Source organism: Falco peregrinus, chromosome 1 (assembly GCF_023634155.1).
Source record: "Falco peregrinus isolate bFalPer1 chromosome 1, bFalPer1.pri, whole genome shotgun sequence".
Classification (NCBI taxonomy): Eukaryota; Metazoa; Chordata; class Aves; order Falconiformes; family Falconidae; genus Falco; species Falco peregrinus.
In genome coordinates, this window is record NC_073721.1 from 79,273,761 (window position 1) to 79,292,849 (window position 19,089).

Consider the following 19,089-nt stretch of genomic DNA (forward strand, 5'->3'; position numbering starts at 1 on the left):
GGCAGCTTTGTTCATTCTCTCATTTGCTTTCTTCAGTTTTCAGACTGGAGAGCATGCATTTGACCTCCTACCAGAGGTGAGGACTCTCCAGATCCTTTGGAGGGAACAATACCCATTAACGGCTTGAATGGATCAGGGAGACACTTGCACAGCAGGATACGACACCTGTTCGCAGTGAGCAGGACCAACCTTCTAGAAGAGCCATTTAAGACTACCTACTGTGGACAGCTCCTGATTTGTTTTAATTTAGACATGAGGGCTGGTGTTTTGGTGGGTTTGTTTTTTGGGTTTTTTTACTAATAAACACAACATAACTTTCAAATTTTCATGAATACCATTTTAATTAGTATTCTCAGCTGCATTAACCCACATTTTACTGCAGACTGCCATTCAACAGACAACCTCACATTTTGTGTTACCATTGGGAGAAGTCTAATTAAATCAGATTCTGATTATTATTCTAGTCCTTTTTTTCCCCTCTGAATTACTAGGGCAAGAAAACAGGAAAGCATTTTCTAAGTTAAAGTCACAGCCACTCCTAAAGACTGCATCAGTGATAACACTACCTACATAGGAAGGTCCCTCTTGCTTGCAAGGGACTAAGAGCAACAGTAGCACAACCCCAAACTGCTTTAGAGATCCAGTCTTCACTGCCTTAAAGATCAGAATTTACTTTGAAAGTGTAACAGCAATACAAACAAGTGTATAAAGGCAATGGAGATGGAAACGGGAAGAACTGCTAAAAATGCATAATACTTGTACTTTGATACCATCATTGTCTAAGAAACAGCAATATGCTCTGCCTCACAGCACAGGGGAGCCGAAGGGGTTCCTTAGTGCAGAGATGCCGGAACAGAGGCCATTACTGCATTATTCTGTTCATTATTCATGTAAGACAGCATCCATAAGCTCTTCTTGTGGGCTGGCTGTCACAATGGATGCTGTATAAGCAACATGCTTACCTCCTAACAAGTAATTATACTGTTTGGGTCTTTATTCTGAAGAGGAAAAGGAAGATGGCTGAAAACCTACCTGCTCCCAGTGCTCCAGTTAAACAGCCACTGGAAGGGCATCCACTGGTTGGGCACCCATTGACAACTAGTCCACTCCCTTTGATGGCCCCATCAGAAGGTGTGCGCCTGTGCCCGCTTTGCTGGGTGTGGGAAGAGACCGTCACATGTGTGGGAGTCAGGGACTGGTTGGGGTCTTGTTTGAACCTCTCAATCTGGACATTGACTAGTGGGTTGGTAATGGCTGGCAAGGGAGCCTTGACTGTCACTGGGCTGACAGGCATTTCATACACCACAATCTCATCACTGTCTGAGCGCAGCAGGGACCGGGTGGAATTACATTCGGAAATGGAAGACAGGGAAAGAAGGGTGAGGGATGTGGATGGTTCGCCTAGCAACAACATGGGATCCTCCTTCTTGAAGATCTTTCGTGAAGGTGGACTAGTGCTCCTGCGTGGGCGTCCAGCTCGCTGGAAAATGCTGTCACGCTTCTTCTTCTCTTCCTTGGGTGCCTCTGGCTCCTCCTCAATCAGCAGCTGACACTTCCCAGCTTCTAACAGGTCAAACCCCAGGCCTGCAGCAGCTAGCACAGCTCCACAGCCAAGCAATGCAACCTCACATCGTTTGTGGTGGGAGCCACTACGTTTGAGGCTGTTGGTGGGTGTCAGCTGTGGGGTACTAGTAGCAGAGTTCACAGGGGTGGACTCCTCATTGGCATCACTAGAAGGACCATCCCAGTCATCATTCTTCTGAAAGGGGATGCAGAGGTACGACTGATTGTGCCCAGGTGAAGGGTGCACTTTGCCCTCCCCATTAAGACATTCACTGTCTTCATCATCTGGAAAGCAAATGAAAACAGAATTTGCATGGATGTAATATTTTCACCGGCAAATTTCACTCTCTTACAAGTACACATGAAAATAAGCTTCTCCTCAGAAGACGCAACTGTCCTTATCGCAAGCATCATTCACCAACTGTCAAATACTCACAGGTTATTGTCTCCAAAGCAGATAGGCTGGGACAAGTAACCGGAAACACTATCAAAGTGGAAGGAATTAGTGACACATTAATCTATTTGGGATCACTTGCAGAACAGCATTTCAGAAGCCATCTACAACTCATTTACTTCTAGAGTAAATTTATATGTTTGAGAGTGAGGAGCAAGAGGTAGGAAATTATAAGGTTCTCTCCTTGCAAGTGAAGGTGTAACCATGCTGCATATCTAAATATCATTAACAGGAAAGGAGCTGAGAAGTAGCATGGAGCTAGAGGGGAATTAAGAGCAACCTGCTAGTTTGACAGATAAGAGGCACAAGCAGAGAGGTGAACAAAAAGAAAATCCAGAAGTAGAAAGTAGTTACTTCAAAGAATAAAAGAAAAATGGATAGCACCAAAATGAAAACATTGCTGAAAGGTACCAGGCGAAGGTCAGGAAAGGAGAGGTTCATTCAAACGCAAATGAAAGTGGGGATGAGAATACAAAGTCCAGAGAATTCCTTTACCCATCTCTGCTAAGCTGGTGAATCCTGGAAAAGCAGGTGCAGTTCTCTGGATCTTCCCAAGGTTTGGTGCACTGGACGACCACTGTTTGTATCCTTCTACCAGAGCTTTCAGACTGAAATAGTAGAAAGATGGGAGAAAATGTACTATGCTCACAACCAATTTTCATTCCCCGCTTCTATATTCTCTGTTGCTTTACTCAGGGTGTGCATGTGTCCATCTTAATTACATAGATCTGAAGTCCTCCCATAGTGAGACATTTTGCAACATCTTTACAGCACCTTAAAATACAAAAAAAGTCACAAGTCCCTCCCTTGTTTGTTACACCATGCCAATGAAAAGACCTCTGCTGATAACCAACAGCTATGAATGCAGAATAATAGGAAGCACCACTACAAAAAAATCAGATGAAACATTTTTCTTTTTAAAACAAGGCAGGTAAGTGCTCAGAAGGAAGAGGGGGAAAATACCTCCAAAAACCATTTCCATATGAAATACAAATGAAAGTTAAAGATCACTCATTAGGACACTAATATGCTAAAGACACTGTAACAGCAAAGTCATGCCTCTGTATTATAAACCTCAATATTACTCCTCTAAAGAAAACACTGCATTGAAGTAGAGAGAGTTAAAAGCACAAGTTCTGGACTATGCAAAAACAGGTGAATTGTGTCACTGTTTCTTTTACTTATAGACAAAAAAACCACCCAAAACCCTCAAAAACAAACAAGTAAAAAACCCCAAACCAAATTCCTACTTCAATGTCACCTGCAGTTAAAGGTATGTCACTAGGCAACTGAGCTTATTATTAGTAGTCCCTATTCATAGGTATTTATTACACCATCATCGTATCTGTTCCCTGCAGTATTTTCACATCATAAACAACTTTAGGAAGCAGCACAACTTTGACATATCAACACTCAGCAAAGTTTTATTGTTCAGTTATCAGTATAATCTGAACTGGGAGATGTCTGGTGCCTTTCTCCAAACTCCAACATGAAACAGTGTCAGTGAAAAGCTAACATACACTTACGTTAGACAAAAATTGAATGAACGGAGTAAAAAGATCTGTGGATAGGCTGAACAATCTCAACTGGGAACACAAGACCATTGACATGTTATTGAGAGAACACAAAACTTAGGAGATGAGACATCTTCCAGCTCTGTTACTAACTTGAACTGCTCTTTGGTAAGACACATAATTCACTAGAATCCTTTCCTTACACAGAAAGAAGGGTATGAGCATACAGAAGTTCTCTCTCATGATTCTTATTTTCCACCAGAATCACTCTGCATTTGTAAGATGGCTTCCATTGCAGGATTCCAAAGTTTTTAATTATACCAGGGTTCTTTTGCCATGGTATGTATTTTTCTTCTATTCTCTACCTAAGTGGGATGCCCTTCTTGTCAGAAAACTATGTTGCTATAGCAGGGTCTAAACTTGATTCAGCACATGTTCAGCTGGTCGATGACGGTGCTATAGGTGTTACACTGGAAACGTCCTCTGCAGCTCTCAGCTGTCTGGGAAGTCCATCATTTTCCCCCCGCTGATGATTCTGGCACACGTAGTACCCTGCTATGAACTTGAATCCAGACAGCATAGCGCTGAATGCTACTTGTCAAGACAGACAACCACATGGCCACATGGTTTTACAACAGAGATGCAATTCAGTGTGTGGGTCTGTTCTGATTTTCTCCCTCCATACTAGACTATGCTATGTAACACAACCCACCAAATAATATATGTTGTATCTACATCACCCGTGTGTACAACATGCATAGTTAGGATAAATGCTATAAATAGAGCAGCATATTAAGAGAAAGATGGCGAGTGAAAACGAACCATGTTAGCAGTGTGATCACCTCCAAAAGCAATGTCAAAGCTCCTACAATACAGGTAGACAACTACTGAGGAAGAGGAGATTTCCATGGACCTGGGAAAACACATACTCTGTTCTCTGTATGCGGAGACAGCAAAGCTGTAAGTGATAGGCAGCAATAATCTTCATTTTAACGTGAGGGCTATCTAAAGGGTCTTGGGAATTGCCCTTTACTGTACAGCAGGAAACATCAACTTAGCTTGTCTCCTTATGCCTTCTCAAAGCAATCTTCCCTTGCAAAAACCAGACTGAAGATTTGCTGTTACTGACAAAGTGCAGCTCAATCTGGAAAGATAAATAGCTACCAGAATAAATTCAAGGTCTGCTACATTTGCCTCAAGGTTGTAAAAATCTTCATCTTTCCCTTTTATTTTGCACTCCTCCTCTCTCTCCCCTCTAGATTACAACCTGTCCAGAGGATAGCTGCACATCTTCTATAGTAGTGTGCATTTGAAAACAATTCAAACATGCTGACTTAAGAGTACATTCCTACTACAGCAGTATTCTCTGTTACTGCTCCAAAGAAAGAGCAACTCAAATGATTTGCAAGCACTACCAGCAAAACTACCTAGTTCAGTCACCAGCAAGACAACTCAGGAACCTAAAGACTTCTTACCTGTAATTTATTCAAATTTAATAACAGGAAGGTTATTACTCTGTCTGTTGTATTGAGTTACTTTTCCCAGTAGAAAAAGGCAACAGAGATCAAAAGCACCTCTCTTTAGGAGTGACAAGGTGACAATGCTTATTTGCTCAGCAAATTGCAAAAAACTTCCCTACAACTCTAAAATGGCATCTCTAGCATCTTAATACCATTCTGTAACACCATGTTGAGGCATGAATACAATACCATTATGAATAATAAGTGCCTGTTCCCAGGCTCACCCCTGTTTAGCTTGCAAGATTTTAAAACTGTGAAAGGACTATGACTACACCCAACATCCAGTGTCACCCTCTGTAAAATCAGTAACACCAGCAGGAAACTTAAACAGGGTAAAGATCATCCATGCCGTAAGTCACAGTTTGAGACTAATCAATGCCAAGTTTAAAGAAAATTAAGACTTCACCATATATCCTTGAGAATACACCATAAGATCACAACTGCACTGTCACAACGTTAGTCCAACATAAAGCTTCATCCATTCTCTGCAATTCAGCACAGCAACCTCCTGCTGCTGTGCATATTCGGTGTGCTCAAAGGTAAATGCCAAAGGGTAAATAATCACCGTATAATCTTTTCATGACTGCCTTTACCTGATGTTAATTATAGGTCAGTTTACTTGTGTTAGAGAATTTCACTGCAATTCCTACAATGTAATTTTTGTATAAATTTGGAATTGCATCCTGTGGAGAACACATGGAAAGTGTCAAAAAAAAAAAAATAGATTCAAGTTCCATTGATCAGACACATGCAAGCAGCTGGAATAGCAGCACTACTGCTACCAGAAAAGTGTCATGGATAAGACTTGAACTGGACTTTTCTACCTTAAGTTTAGCTCTTCACTTTACCCCAATTTTTACCCCCCTACTCTACAAAATTAGAATAAAAAAAAAAAAAATACTAAAAATAGCAAGAACTCTATCTTTTCAGTCACTAATGCTTACTGCAACTCCGCTCCCTTTAAATCAAAGTCCGCAGTCCGGCATGATCTCAGCAAGAAGCTGCAGTTCACTGTGTATTAACCATACTGCTCCCTCAGCAACACTATCATGTTTCAGATACTCTGCAAAATGCCGTAGTTGTATTGAGCATTCCTGGAAAAGGTGATGAATACTACAGAACATCTCAGTTGTAGCAAGAACAGAGTAGTTTTAAGAGAATCCAGTGTTAGCAATCAACTCTTTTCCAGCTGTCTATGCCCAAAAGCAATTCAGTGCTTCAGACTGTACAGCAAGAGCTTTATTCCCAGAATTCTAAGAACATGATTTCAAGGTGGAAGTGTTTTTCTAGCAGCTTCAATGATCTCCTGCCCTTTCAAATAATTAATGATTGTAAAGTGGTTTAGTTTAGAATAGGTAAAGTGTAAGCAGCAAAGAAGCCTCCTTCACATTGCCCGGTTCACACGTCAAGAGTACCTTTAAGGGAGAACCTACATTAATGGCATCACAACACTTAGATTCAGGCCCTCTTGCAGAGGACTGCAATTGTGATGCATTATGTGAACGCCTATTTTCCAGGAGTTTCACACTTGAGTACATAATATTAAAGATAAATTATAACCAGTTATTTTCCCTGCTACAAAATATAGCAAGAGTCAAACTATGTATTTAGCAGGGGAAAAAGCTTCAAACTCCACTAAAAATCACAAGGCATTCAAGCCTCTTAGAAGATCAAAATACTCCTATTTTTAAAGCAGCTTTTCAGCAATGACCCATTGGGATCCTGGTATAAATGATTCACACACACACACACAAAAACAAACCCAGAAGCCACAGAACTAGAAACTATAGAAATAGAGCTACAACCTGTATCTCTGCAAAAATCACTTTCAGGATGTATTAGCTCAAGGTACATGTCTTTTTCAAAAGCCTGAAGAGAAGATATTTGCCTGGCTCTACCAGGTACTTTTTAAATAATAGCATTTAAGACAGAGAAAGCATCGCTGAGAATTGTAAAAGAGAAGTCATTTCAGATATGATAGGAAACTACAGAAAGTTGAGCCTGAAAATAAATAAGCGCTACTAAAGAAACAGTTTTCACAGTGAAGAAGTTCTACTGCTTACAAATAAATACAAGTAACAAGGTAATAGCAGCCAGTGAAAGCATCAATCAGTGCTGAGCCTCTAGCAAGGGACTGACGGCAATGCAGTTTTGTAATCTGTTCTGAATTTCTAACATCTTTGGTACAGCAAGTAAGTTTGGAAGCAGAAAAGTGTTTGCAAGAGAATAGGCAAATCTCCTGTGAGCCAGTTCATAACCAGTTTTAGAACCTGGAAACTAGTCTGGTTCCAGGCCCTCTCTTACCCATCTTCTCCTGCACCTAGCTCCTTGTGACAAAGTGAGCTCGGTCCCCAAGTGCGCCCCTTTTTCTTCTGACCCCTCTTCTCTTCTTCCTCTCCTTCCTCCTTTGGAAGGACTGAGCTTCGTCCCCATGTTTTACTGCTTTCAGCAGGAGTCACTTCACAAGTCGGAAGAACAGCGGGAAATGGGAAAGAAAAAACGGATACATAAATTGAAGAATCTGTTCCACAGCAACATAAAGAATAAAATACAGGCCAGAGCAGGAATAGCAAATGAAAACATCCATTCAGGCTTCTTTCCCATAATTCTGACCATTTATCAACACAGATCTAACCACCAGATGCCTTCAAATTTAGGATAGGTAGGCTTTACAGCTTTATTCCATTCACCGGTTTCTCTTTAAAACGCCCAGTTTGATACCAGATGCACAAATGTCATGATATCTAATACAAACACTACACATTAATTAACATCCCTTTCATACTTCTAATACATGCTTGTCTTCCTAATTCTGTTTTATTATGGGAACGCTATTTTCATGACAAGTGCCTGTGTTTTTCTTTCCTTCCAACAGTAACTTAATCCACTTCAATAATGTTTCACAGATCTATTCTGTAAATTAGTGTTTTTAAAAATCAACCTGTACACCTAAGGAATGTATTTTCTATACAATCAAACAGCAGTATTTCAAGAACTTGGGTAAGTAAGGTTTGAACTCCAAAGAAGGTGACACTCTCCCCATCACCAACACACTCCACTTTTTTTTTTACACAACACTTTTTTTACAGTCCTGTCCTACATAGGGAATCTTGGCATCTTACCACACACAGACCGCACGTTTCCCAAATTCAGTACTACATTGAGCTCCTTACACTGTATGGCCCTGAGCCTGGGAATAATCGTAGGACTTGCAGGAGGGCTGGAGCAGCTACTGATCAAACTCTTCCTTTTATCCATTGTTGGAGAAGCCTGCACAGTGAATTTATGCTGGAAATCTGTTTACCAAAAGCGAAAAAAAATCAAAACAAAAGCAGAAAGACATAGTTAAAATTCTTCTTTTAATATAAGAAAAAACCCATAATACAAATATATCTTTCTATGTATGTGTGAATTACACATACACACATAGATCCCCATGTGTTGACTGACATTTATGTCAAAGTATATCCCTGTATGAATTCCTTTCACCTTATCTCTCGGTTTAAGCTAAGCAAAGCCACCAAGTGTTTACAGACCTAAAGCCAGGCGTAGTTAACAAGCACATTTTATCATCATTGCTCTTCAAACAGCCAATCTCTTTCAGAGAACAAAGAATATAGTGTAAACCATCATCCTTGAGGCAATGGTAAGCCTTACAAAACCCACCCTTTTGTTCTTTTACAAATTTGAATCTTTATACAGAGTCTACAGCAGAAATGCCAAGGATTCAGTACTTCTGAAAATCACCATCTTCACTCTTAAGAGTGAATTCCCTGACACCTCACCAATATTTAACATTTCTTCCAGAAGGGTGGTATTAGAGGTCACTTGCGTGTTAATATGAGTTCACATGTGAACTGGCAATATAGGGCTGTAGTCTCACAGCTATCAAGGTATTTTTGGTAATTTTTAGATTCCTGCACCAAGAAATCCAGATTATGGTTTCTGTTGCAACATTATGTAAAATATTTCCAGAAAGAGAACCTCCATGATTTTTTATGTTCATCCTCTATTAAACTTATCATTTTGAGTATTAACATGTTAAACCGCAACACCAGCATTTTTAGCGTGAACAATATACAGTCACTGACTAAAACATATAACATCTCAAATTTATTTCTGGCCTTTCTGCTTGGAACTTTGGGGAACGCTAGCCACAAGAGCATCAAATTTAGTTTCTTGATCCCAAAGAGGCATCTTTTTCCCAAAGTACATCCAGTACTTCCTAATGCGTAAGCATCCGTAGAAAGCAACTACCAGAGCTACAGGTTCACCTGTTCCTCCCATTTCACCCAACAGAGCCTAACTTGTCACCAACCTGAAGGCAGGCTGATATGATTGCCATCTTTTAACTTGAGCCTACTCCTCTTAAACTTCCCCATGCGTTTCTTCACCCGAGGCTTCTCCTGACACAGCTGGTGGATGATGATGTTGAGTTCCCTTTCCAAGATGTCTATCTCACGTTCTGCCAGCTCCTGTTCCCGCCTTCGCAGCAACTCCTCGTGGTTCTTCTGTTCAACAGCAGCACGAGTCAGCTCTTCTTCCCATGTGCGCAGCTCCTGTGGGGAGATAAGAAAGGAGAAATGATAAGCTACCTTGTGACCTGGGGGTTAAGACTAACATGACCTATTCTGAAGGTACAGCAGCAATAGCTTGTGTTCACAGCACTATTAGCACCGCTGTTTAAAGGCTCAGCTGAAAGCCAAAAACCTAAAACAATCTTCAAGAACTTCTATGCTTGCCATTCAAGGCCCTTCATATCAGTACTAAAATTTGGACATCAGCACTTGTGCGGCCACACTTGGAATCTGTGTTCAGATTAAAACCTGAAGGAAGGGTGCAAAGAAAATAAAGCCAGGCTCTTTTCAGCAGTGCTCAGTGACAGAACAAGAGGCAATGGGCACACACTGAAACACAGGAGATTCCCCCAACACTTTTTTACTGTGAGCATTACTGAGCACTGGCACAGGGTGCCAAAGAGGTCGTGACGTCCTTGGAGATATTCAAAAGCCAGCTGGACATGGTCCTGGGCAACTGGTTTTAGATGGCCCTGCTTGGGTAGGGGAGTTGGCCCACTGAACCTCCAGAGGTCCCTTCAACTTCAACCATTCTGTGATTCTATGAAAAGTCACTGAAACCTAAATTCAGTGTCATGAAAAAATATGCTGGATATCTGACATAAACACGTTCACAAAAGCCATTTGAGAGCACCATGCATACGGGAACCCATTTCGGAAGATTTATTCATAACACTGAAAAGAACTAATCTTTGCTTTCCTCTTCAGTAAGTACCATGTTAACTTCACTATTGACGTAAACTGTTTAAAAATAACCTTGTCGTCTCATGCATCATCAAATAGCTAAAGACCACAGTTCTAACATAAAAATTAATTAAGAAAACGTCATCAGGAGGTCATTCTCATAATTTTCCACCAAGCATGGCTGCTTCTTAGGCAGAAAGATGCATATGGCAAGCTTTTCAATCTTTCTCTTGTTGACAAAATGAATCAACTGAAATTGTCTTTGAGATCTCAAAATGTCTTCTCACTGTACTACTCTCACCACAAGGACAAAAGAATTCAGCACTCAGAATAATTATCTCCAGCTGGCTAATTCCACTGCAGAAGGTAAAAACTGAAAAATTCAAGTTAAACTTCAGATTGTCAGAGAAATTTTAGCGTAGATTTTTAATTTTTTTTTAACAACATCATTGTTACCTGTCCCATCACCACAGAGGTTTGGTACATTTTACTCATGAGATGAATAGGACATAAAATCCTCTTTCCCCATTGCTACAGAGGAATACAGTACTCAAAACCTGAGGACAGTCTAGCTGCTACTGTTTGGTCTTCTGTTTGTTGAAGTTTCTGGTTTTCAGAAACTGTTCCAACACAGTTACACCACAGGACAACAGCAGCTGGGAAATGTCTATCAGCTACTGTATTTTCCCCAAAAGCTACTATAATATGTAAATAGAAAAGTATTGTTGTGGGCCTTCTCTCCCCTGCCCCAAAGTTTCCTTTTCTTTCTCTCTGCCTTCTAACCCCAACTGCTAAGCCCGAATCAAGTTGGCTGCTTATTAAGACTTCATTTTTAGACAAGAGACTGTGAACTTGGAAAAATATTATTCCTTTAGTGATTCCACTGCAGTATTTCATACCAACAGCTGCAAAGACAGTCTCAGTAAGGAACTTAACACAGATGCAGCAAGCTGTGCTTTCTGCAAGTATGCTTGAAGAAAACATCAGCTTTTTCACTTCTACTCTTTGAAGCTGATGGTCACAATTCCTTTTATTCCTGCTAGCACTTTTGTTCCCTGCTACTTATCCAGATAGACTTCAATTATAATAGTTACTGGATGATTCCACCGGTAGCACTCATGCTTATTATAGTCTATCCACTTTGGCTGTGCTCAAAACCCGAAAAACACAAACCTGACAGAAGCAAGGCTGCAATGTTTGCTAGAGCATATATACCGAAACTACCCCTCCTATTTTCACTGTTAACAGTTATCATTTGGCTTCTCAGTTAAGATGCTAACAGTGAAATAGTTATCAGACGCATCAAACAATGAAGATAACTCATCGTAGCAGTTTGCACAGTGTATAGTGGAAGTCATTACAATATTAGAGAGTAGCAGCCCAGGATGCAGATATTTACGTTGCTCATGATTCTGTCCCTCTGTGCATCATAACCTGCCACTGATTCAGGGACTTATTATAAGCTCCAGTAAAGCACATGCAAAATTAACTCTGGGATGCACTACACAACAATTTCTGTTTGAATTGTGAAATGGGGAAATTATAATCCAGAGAGCACAAGAATGGAGTGTTTTTCTCTACCTACCTTTTCTTTGGCTCTGAGCTGATCAAACATCTCTTGGATCTCTTGTTTCCAGTCTTCCTGCAGGGAGTGGAAGGAATCTTTGGGCATTTCAAAGAAACCAGACTCTTCTATGGCAGTGAGATGGCCTAGGATACTGGCAAAGGAAGGTCGTGAGTGTGGGTCAGGGTTCCAACAATCTAGAATAGGACAAAGACAAGCAAGTGTTAAATATCTCTTAGTATGGAGGTTTGAGAGGATGAATAGTACTTTACTGATCCCCAGTGGCTAAGAGTGGCATGCACACTGTGTTACCCATCTTTCCCATTTTCCACTTGCACAGACAATTGTCTGATCGTAAGTATGGAATTCATGCTTTCATAGTATCCAACATTGCTTAAGATCTTGAACTACCTGGTCTCTAGGTCATACTCCAATAATATGCCAAGTAAAATAAAGGTTTATTAATTTTACAGGAAGTTACATTTTCAAGCATATATTAAAAAATCATAACTAACTTCCTTAAATATTTTGCTTTTAGTTGTTATGTGCTCACAAGAGTGGAGATCCTATGCAAGACTCTTGCAAACAGCTCTTTCATCACAATTACACTGCAGAAGGATATCTATCAGAATTCTTTCTAATGCCAAACTCTAATACTAAGCTGAGTCATTATGAAACTCTTCCACAAAACTGGAAAACTTTCCTGAAAAGCAGACTGGGCATAACTTGAGTGAAAATAGGAGATTAGAGTAGCTAATGACTCAATCAAATTGTGCATTTTGAATTTTAAAGTGTTCTTTTTTAATATTTCAGAGAAAACTGTTTGATCAGGCTTTTTTCTTTTGCTTTTAAGAGAAATGACAAATAAACAATTTTTTCATTTACAATCTAATGCAATGACTTACCCAATTACAGAGCTCTAAAAATGCAGAATTTAAGGTACCCATCTTACCATGAGGCAACTCAACTAGCAATAATATAGAAAGGTACTCCCTTTACAGTGATGGGAATTGAACATAGAAAAGAAAAATAGGAAATGGTATGAAGTAACATCTCAGGGTGCAAAATCATTAAGAACATGTTTTTTAAAAGCCATTAAATGTTTGACTTAACACTTTTGAACAGGAAATTCTTACTTATTCAGTCCTCCTTCTTACTTCCCCCTTATTTCTACTCCTGCAGAAAACATCACTTTCTCAATCTACTTTGTCCTGTACTGGCACTTACACAGGTTCTTGTTCAACAAGTAACCTTATTCTCTTTAGTACTTCAAGACTCCTGCATGCCAAAATATGAGAAGCACCAAACAGAAAAGCAAAACATTCAAGTATATTTCTACAGAATACAGCTTTTGGCCATGAATGGAAGAAACTAACGCATGGGTCTCTCTCAATATGCTCATACTATCATTGCTGTAAATGGTCACTGGATTTAAGACACACATTACTGCAGCACAAGGCAAGAGTTACAAAAAGGCCTAAAGTTTCCTAGACCTTACAGTTGGAGAAAACCAAACATTCTTAAAAAAATTTGTGGTGATGTCCTAAAAGACAGTAATTCATCATTTTTGTGGATTGCAATATACCAAGAAGCAGCTATAATTAAAAATAAATAACACCTGACAAATCTATGCAGCTGCTGAGGCTTGGTTTTGCAGGTCTTGTCTTTGATATTAGTGTTACTGAGATTTTGCATTTGGGAGCTTTGGTTTCAAAACTGCTGGTATCAACATGTTGGTATTTAAGCATCTGATCAGGTTCCAGGAGGCATAAGCTGGAACACATTTGTGTTTATGGGTTTCAGATTGCTTCTCTTACCAAAACAGAGAACTGAGGATGTTAAAGAGGGCACTGCAGGTCCCCTGCTGCTGACCAATTAGCAGCAATGGGTGACAGAGCTGGAATGTCAGTGCCATAATCCCTGCCTCTTTACCCCAGGTTTCAAGCTTGGCAAAGCAAACATGACCCAAAGTAAAACAAAATGCTGCAGCCAGCCAAATCCATGAATGAGTGAGCAGGATAACTATGCAGGTGGCCCATGGCTTTTATTTTCCCAGGCCTAGATCTGCCATTATTTGCACTAATGAGGACAGTTGTAACACACAAGTCTTTTCTGTGAAGAGGGGAAGCTCAGCTTTGTTGTCTCAGTGAAGCCCACCAGGGCAGCAATTCAGAAGTAAAAGTAGCATTAGGGGAACAAGAGCTCACCCGAGATGGGAAACAGCCCGTTTGAAAAATAGTTTCAGTGAAGGGGCAGCAAGTAATTGTTTTCTTGTTCTCCTCTTCCCCTGCACACAGAGAAGCCAAGCGTTCCAAAGCCATGTGGGTGCTCACCCCTGCACTGCTGGGTTCAAGCGCTGGCCATGTGCCTGTACCCGACTTCCCCGACAGAGGGCACTATTTCTAACACCAGCAGCAGACACTTCACATTTAAGAAATCCAGGATCCTTGTTTTAGGGAACCACGTCAACATAAACTGCCTGGCACAACACTGAGCTGGTAATTCCATTAACTCTTTCAGATGCAGTTTCTTGCTTTACATTGCTTCCAAGCTACTATACCTGCCACTATTGCTGTTTACTGTCCAGTAGGATATTTCTTTTTTAGCACAACAGTGCATGAAATTTTCTGCTTTAACTTCACTGAAGCCTGTAACCTACAGAAAAGACCAGAGAAATGCGCAAGTATTCCAAAAGCAGAAAAATCCATCAGAAACATCTTCTTGCATCAATCAGACTCCTTTCTTGGGGCAAAAAACCACCACCAGAGGCCACAGAATAGCAGTTCTGTGTTCAGACTCAATCTTTGCTCACTAAGCCTATAGAACATGTTTGATTTCTCTTTACCTCTGGTTTTCCTTTTCTGCTAGATAGGTATAACAATGCTTATTACATATAAACACCGGAAAATCCTTGGAATAGGGGCAATGAAAAAAACACTATAAGGTACTACTGTGAGACAGGGAAGGAAGGAGAGAGGGAGGAACAAATGAAGCTCAGGAGTTATGCGAGTAGTTGTAATAGTGAGCAGGGCAGGTCACATAAGTACACCCAAGTACCTCACAGAATTCTTTTTGATAACTACAACAGCTCTGATGACAAATTCCTATACTTCTTTCATCTATATGTAGCCCACCTTGGACACGGACTATCTCCACACACAAAGTAGAAAAATCACATCATTCTGACTGAATAACATGGGTCGTTTTCAAATGTCAAAGCCACATTTAAAGCCCCTCCCTGAAATGTCAGTGGGATAAAATTTCATTCCAAATCAACTTGACACTGCCTAGCAAGATGTTCAAGCTATGAATTTCAAAGTAAGTTGAAGATTTCACAAACTAGACCAAAATATGTGAAGTTTTGGTGTTGGTGATCATCACTACTAGAAAACAAGGAGCTAGATGATGACAGCAATAGCCTCAATTTTCCTATAAAGCCAGCTGATAAAAAATGGCAGGAAAATTTCTTTCACATACTGTTCTTGCAATAGAGTAACTGTCATAGCACACTAACAGCCAAAGCCTAGCTCCATTGAATAAAGCCATTTGAGAAATCTGTGCTCTTAGGTACCAAAACCAGCACAAGGCGGCAATGTTCAACATTCTCGAGTTCAAGCACTCTAGAAAGAGCACAAACTAATCACACCACAGCTGGCTTACCTTCCATGAGTTTGGCAAAAGGCTCTGGACACGTGGAAGGGATTGGAAGGGCAAGTTTATTCATGGCAACACCGTATGCTACTGCAAGACCATCAATTCCTCGGAATGGTACTTCTCCTGTTAGCAGTTCCCAAAGCAGCACACCATAGCTACAAGGAAGAAAAAGGAAGAGGTCTTTGACTTCAACACATTCTTTGCTAGGCAACAAGAAAGTACCTGAACCTATCAGGGTGAGTCTGGTACACTGAAGAAACTGCTGGTTTCTAGACAAGCTCATCAGGACTGCCAAGCTGGTGAGGTGCCTTATTTTACCTGCTTTTTTCAAGAAGGCTGAAATAAAATGACATTTTTACCTTTCAGACAAATATTATTTGCTCTATGGACACAGGGAACAATCTGAAAAACATTAACGTTGGGATTCTAACTAATTTAGCAAATTTCAAACCAGAACCAAATGAAACACTCAAAAATATGACAGAGGGTTGCTTGGTGGGTTGTATTTTCTAAAAATAAGTGAAAAATACTTCAATTAAATTGTTCTTAAGATGTTCTATGAAATATTAACTATGAAGTTACAGAAATAGTTCCAGGACTGTTCTCCCCGCAAGTGTAAGACAAACAACATAACCTCAGAATATTCCCTCTGCTTCTAGGAAACCTGAGACAGAGACTGTTTCTTCATACTTGGTGACCCGATAGTTTTTTCTTCCTTTGGTCTGTCTTATCCTCTTCTGAACCCATTTACTATCCACTATGTTCTGTGGTAGTAGGCTCCACAAATTTGACGATGCATTGCAAAAAAATACTTCTATGTGCTTGTTTTGAGCTTGTCACTTGGTAATTTCATTTGCTTCCCTGTAGTTCTTTCAATACAAGGAACAGTGAACATATGTTCCCTACTGGCTCCTTCCATGCCATCCACAATTTCACAGGCTCTTACAACATCCTGCCTAAATCATCTTCTTTCCAGCCCCCCAAATCCTGATCTAGCTAAATCCTCACCTAGTTACTCTGCTGAACAGAAGGACATCTTCTGTTGGAATGACCAAAATCACATAAAGTTTTAAAGACACAGGGAGAGGCACAGCATTTCCTGTTTTTTTCTTTAATTCTTTCCTATTAAATTTTGATTTTCCACTTGCCTTTCTGACTTCTTACAAAATGAGCTAGGTTACCCACAGTAACTCCAATGTCTTTTCACTGAATTATAACAGTAAACTTTGGAGCCCATCATTGTACATGTGAAATTCTCCCATGCATACTACGCTGGCATTTATTACCATTTCATCTATTTTATCATTCATTATAGTAAAACATTTCCTCAGCTCTCTGCAGTAATTTTTTCTTATCCTGAATAACTTCGTTTCATCAACAAATGTTACCTTACCATTTGCTTTTTCAAATCACTTACGATTATGCCGAATACAGAATTCCCCATCAAGAAAACTAGTTCATATCTTTAGTAATAAAGAATTGACTAAGCCATGGGAAACAGACTTGCCTTCTTTTCCCCACATCAATTTACTTTCTTTAAAAGCTTTTGATGAAAGATTCTGTTTAAAGTTTTTAAATCCAAATAAGGTATAAGCAATCTTACCGCTTGTCCACATAGTCAGTAACTCCTTCAAGAATTTTCAATTTCCTTCTACAAAAGCTGACTCTTACCCAGATATGCTCATATGTCCATCAGCTCCCCGCTCTTTAATGCTCTTTCTACTATTTTAGTAGGACCGAAAATCAGACTTGCTGATCCTCAGAAAACTCTTTTAAGACTTTTCATCATGTTTGTTGCCTTCCATTTCTCTGGTATTAAGGCAGTTTTAAGCAACAGATTACACAGCACAGCTATTAACTCAGTTGGCACTCTCATGTTCTGTTCATTTTATTAGTCTGTTTCAACACCTCCGCGGACAGTACTTCAGCATGAAATGTCCTCCAGCTTGGCTCCCTTAAAGAAAAAAATTCAGCTTAAAAAGCCTCTCTTTGCTCCATTCTAGCAGACACAAGTCACTTACTAAGGTTTTTCTGCCATAGCCTTATCTTCTTTGCCCTTTTACATCTTGGCCACTTCTCGGTCATATATTCTTCTGCAGGGCTCTCACGTGTGCTGCATTTGAAAGCAATGTATTTGTTTTTACACTTTTTGCAAGACTCTCCTCAAAAACCTTCAAGTGTTTTACATTCAACTTGCCATCACTTAAGTCCATACCTAATTTTCCTCGTGTGGATACAGGTTCAAGTTTCTGAAGGATGTCTTCCAGTAGTCTCTTCTACACAGACTTCTTTATTCATTTAAAACCTTCTTTATGCATTTGCTCTGAGCTTTAACATAGCGTCCTTAAAAAATACCCATGTTTCATGTTCCCTTTTTGTTTTTACACAAAAATTCGTCAATGTCATCATTAATCTCCTTGAGATTAAACACTATTGTAATGGACTAAATGTTCTTAATTGCACTTGCAAAGATACTGGATCAAAGTATACATATATTTTGACCACGGTCATAGTGTACCAATTTTGAAGGCCTCCTAACCACACCTGAAGACCAAATGAAAAACTGCTTCTCCTCCTAAAAGCTCCCTGAATAGCTCCTCCATGAAACAGTCATTTCTGAAGCTTAAAGATTAATCTCTTCTTGTTTCAAAGCAATCATTTCCCTGTCCATTTAGGAGTAATCACAATTTTCATTGTCACAACCTGTACTCTTGCAATCTCCACTCCACCCCAACAAGTCTTTAAGATTCATTTTAGCTGCTGCCACCTTAGTTGAACAGTCTTAATACTACTTTTTCTGTTTAGAAATGGAATTAGTGTCACTGGAAATTCTGTCTTTGCTGCTACCACAGCTAGTTTATTAAGCAAAATATCTTATTTTTTCACCCATACCTCTTCTGCATTTTTTCTCTGTAGTTCATACTCTTAATATTATAATGACAATTATCTATTACTTCTTTCCATCAAGGTTCTCAATTTCTTACTGTTTCAAGTGCCTCATTTGAAAAAAAAAAAAAAAAAACCCCACAGGAATTTATGGATTTCTCCTGTTGTTTTGGTCTCCTAGGATTCATAAGATACTCCAAGAAAATTAATACTAGACTGAATATATATTTGGCCTGTCTAAATCTGATTGATCATTCATGTTACTCTTCAGTTTGAATGAAAGTGTTGATATCAAAAGCTAGGAAAACTACCAAAGAGTTGTGTTATTTCTTCACCACTACTGCTGGATAAAGCATGTATTTAATATTTTAGTAGTGGAATGGTTAGGAAAGGAGCATTGATGTGCTCAAAACATTTCTCCTGCATGGTAATTTTTAAAAAACAAAGGAATGGACAGATATGTGTTTCTTCTAACGTGACACTAGAAGTATATATTGCTGGGAAGGTCTCCTTGTTTGACAAAACTGAATGCCACCTCTCCCTCAAGTACTTAAATACTGCTTCCACAGAACTAGGGAAACACTGCTTTATGGCATTTGAACAATCATCCCAAGTGATTAAACAGCAAGAGAGGTGCTGAACAGACTGTTTTCACTTAACTCTCAAGCAGGGG

At 39.7% G+C, this 19,089-nt stretch overlaps 1 protein-coding gene across 1 annotated transcript in view; it reads right to left on the reverse strand.

The window, feature by feature from the left end:
• The window catches only part of MAP3K9 (mitogen-activated protein kinase kinase kinase 9), a 62,602-nt gene that overhangs the window by 11,012 nt on the left and 32,501 nt on the right, over positions 1-19,089 (reverse strand). Inside the window, 7 exon segments of the mRNA XM_055804719.1 lie at positions 1,033-1,848; positions 2,513-2,625; positions 7,356-7,509; positions 8,225-8,347; positions 9,370-9,610; positions 11,898-12,073; positions 15,537-15,685. Of these exon segments, the coding sequence (XP_055660694.1) occupies positions 1,033-1,848; positions 2,513-2,625; positions 7,356-7,509; positions 8,225-8,347; positions 9,370-9,610; positions 11,898-12,073; positions 15,537-15,685 (1,772 nt within the window).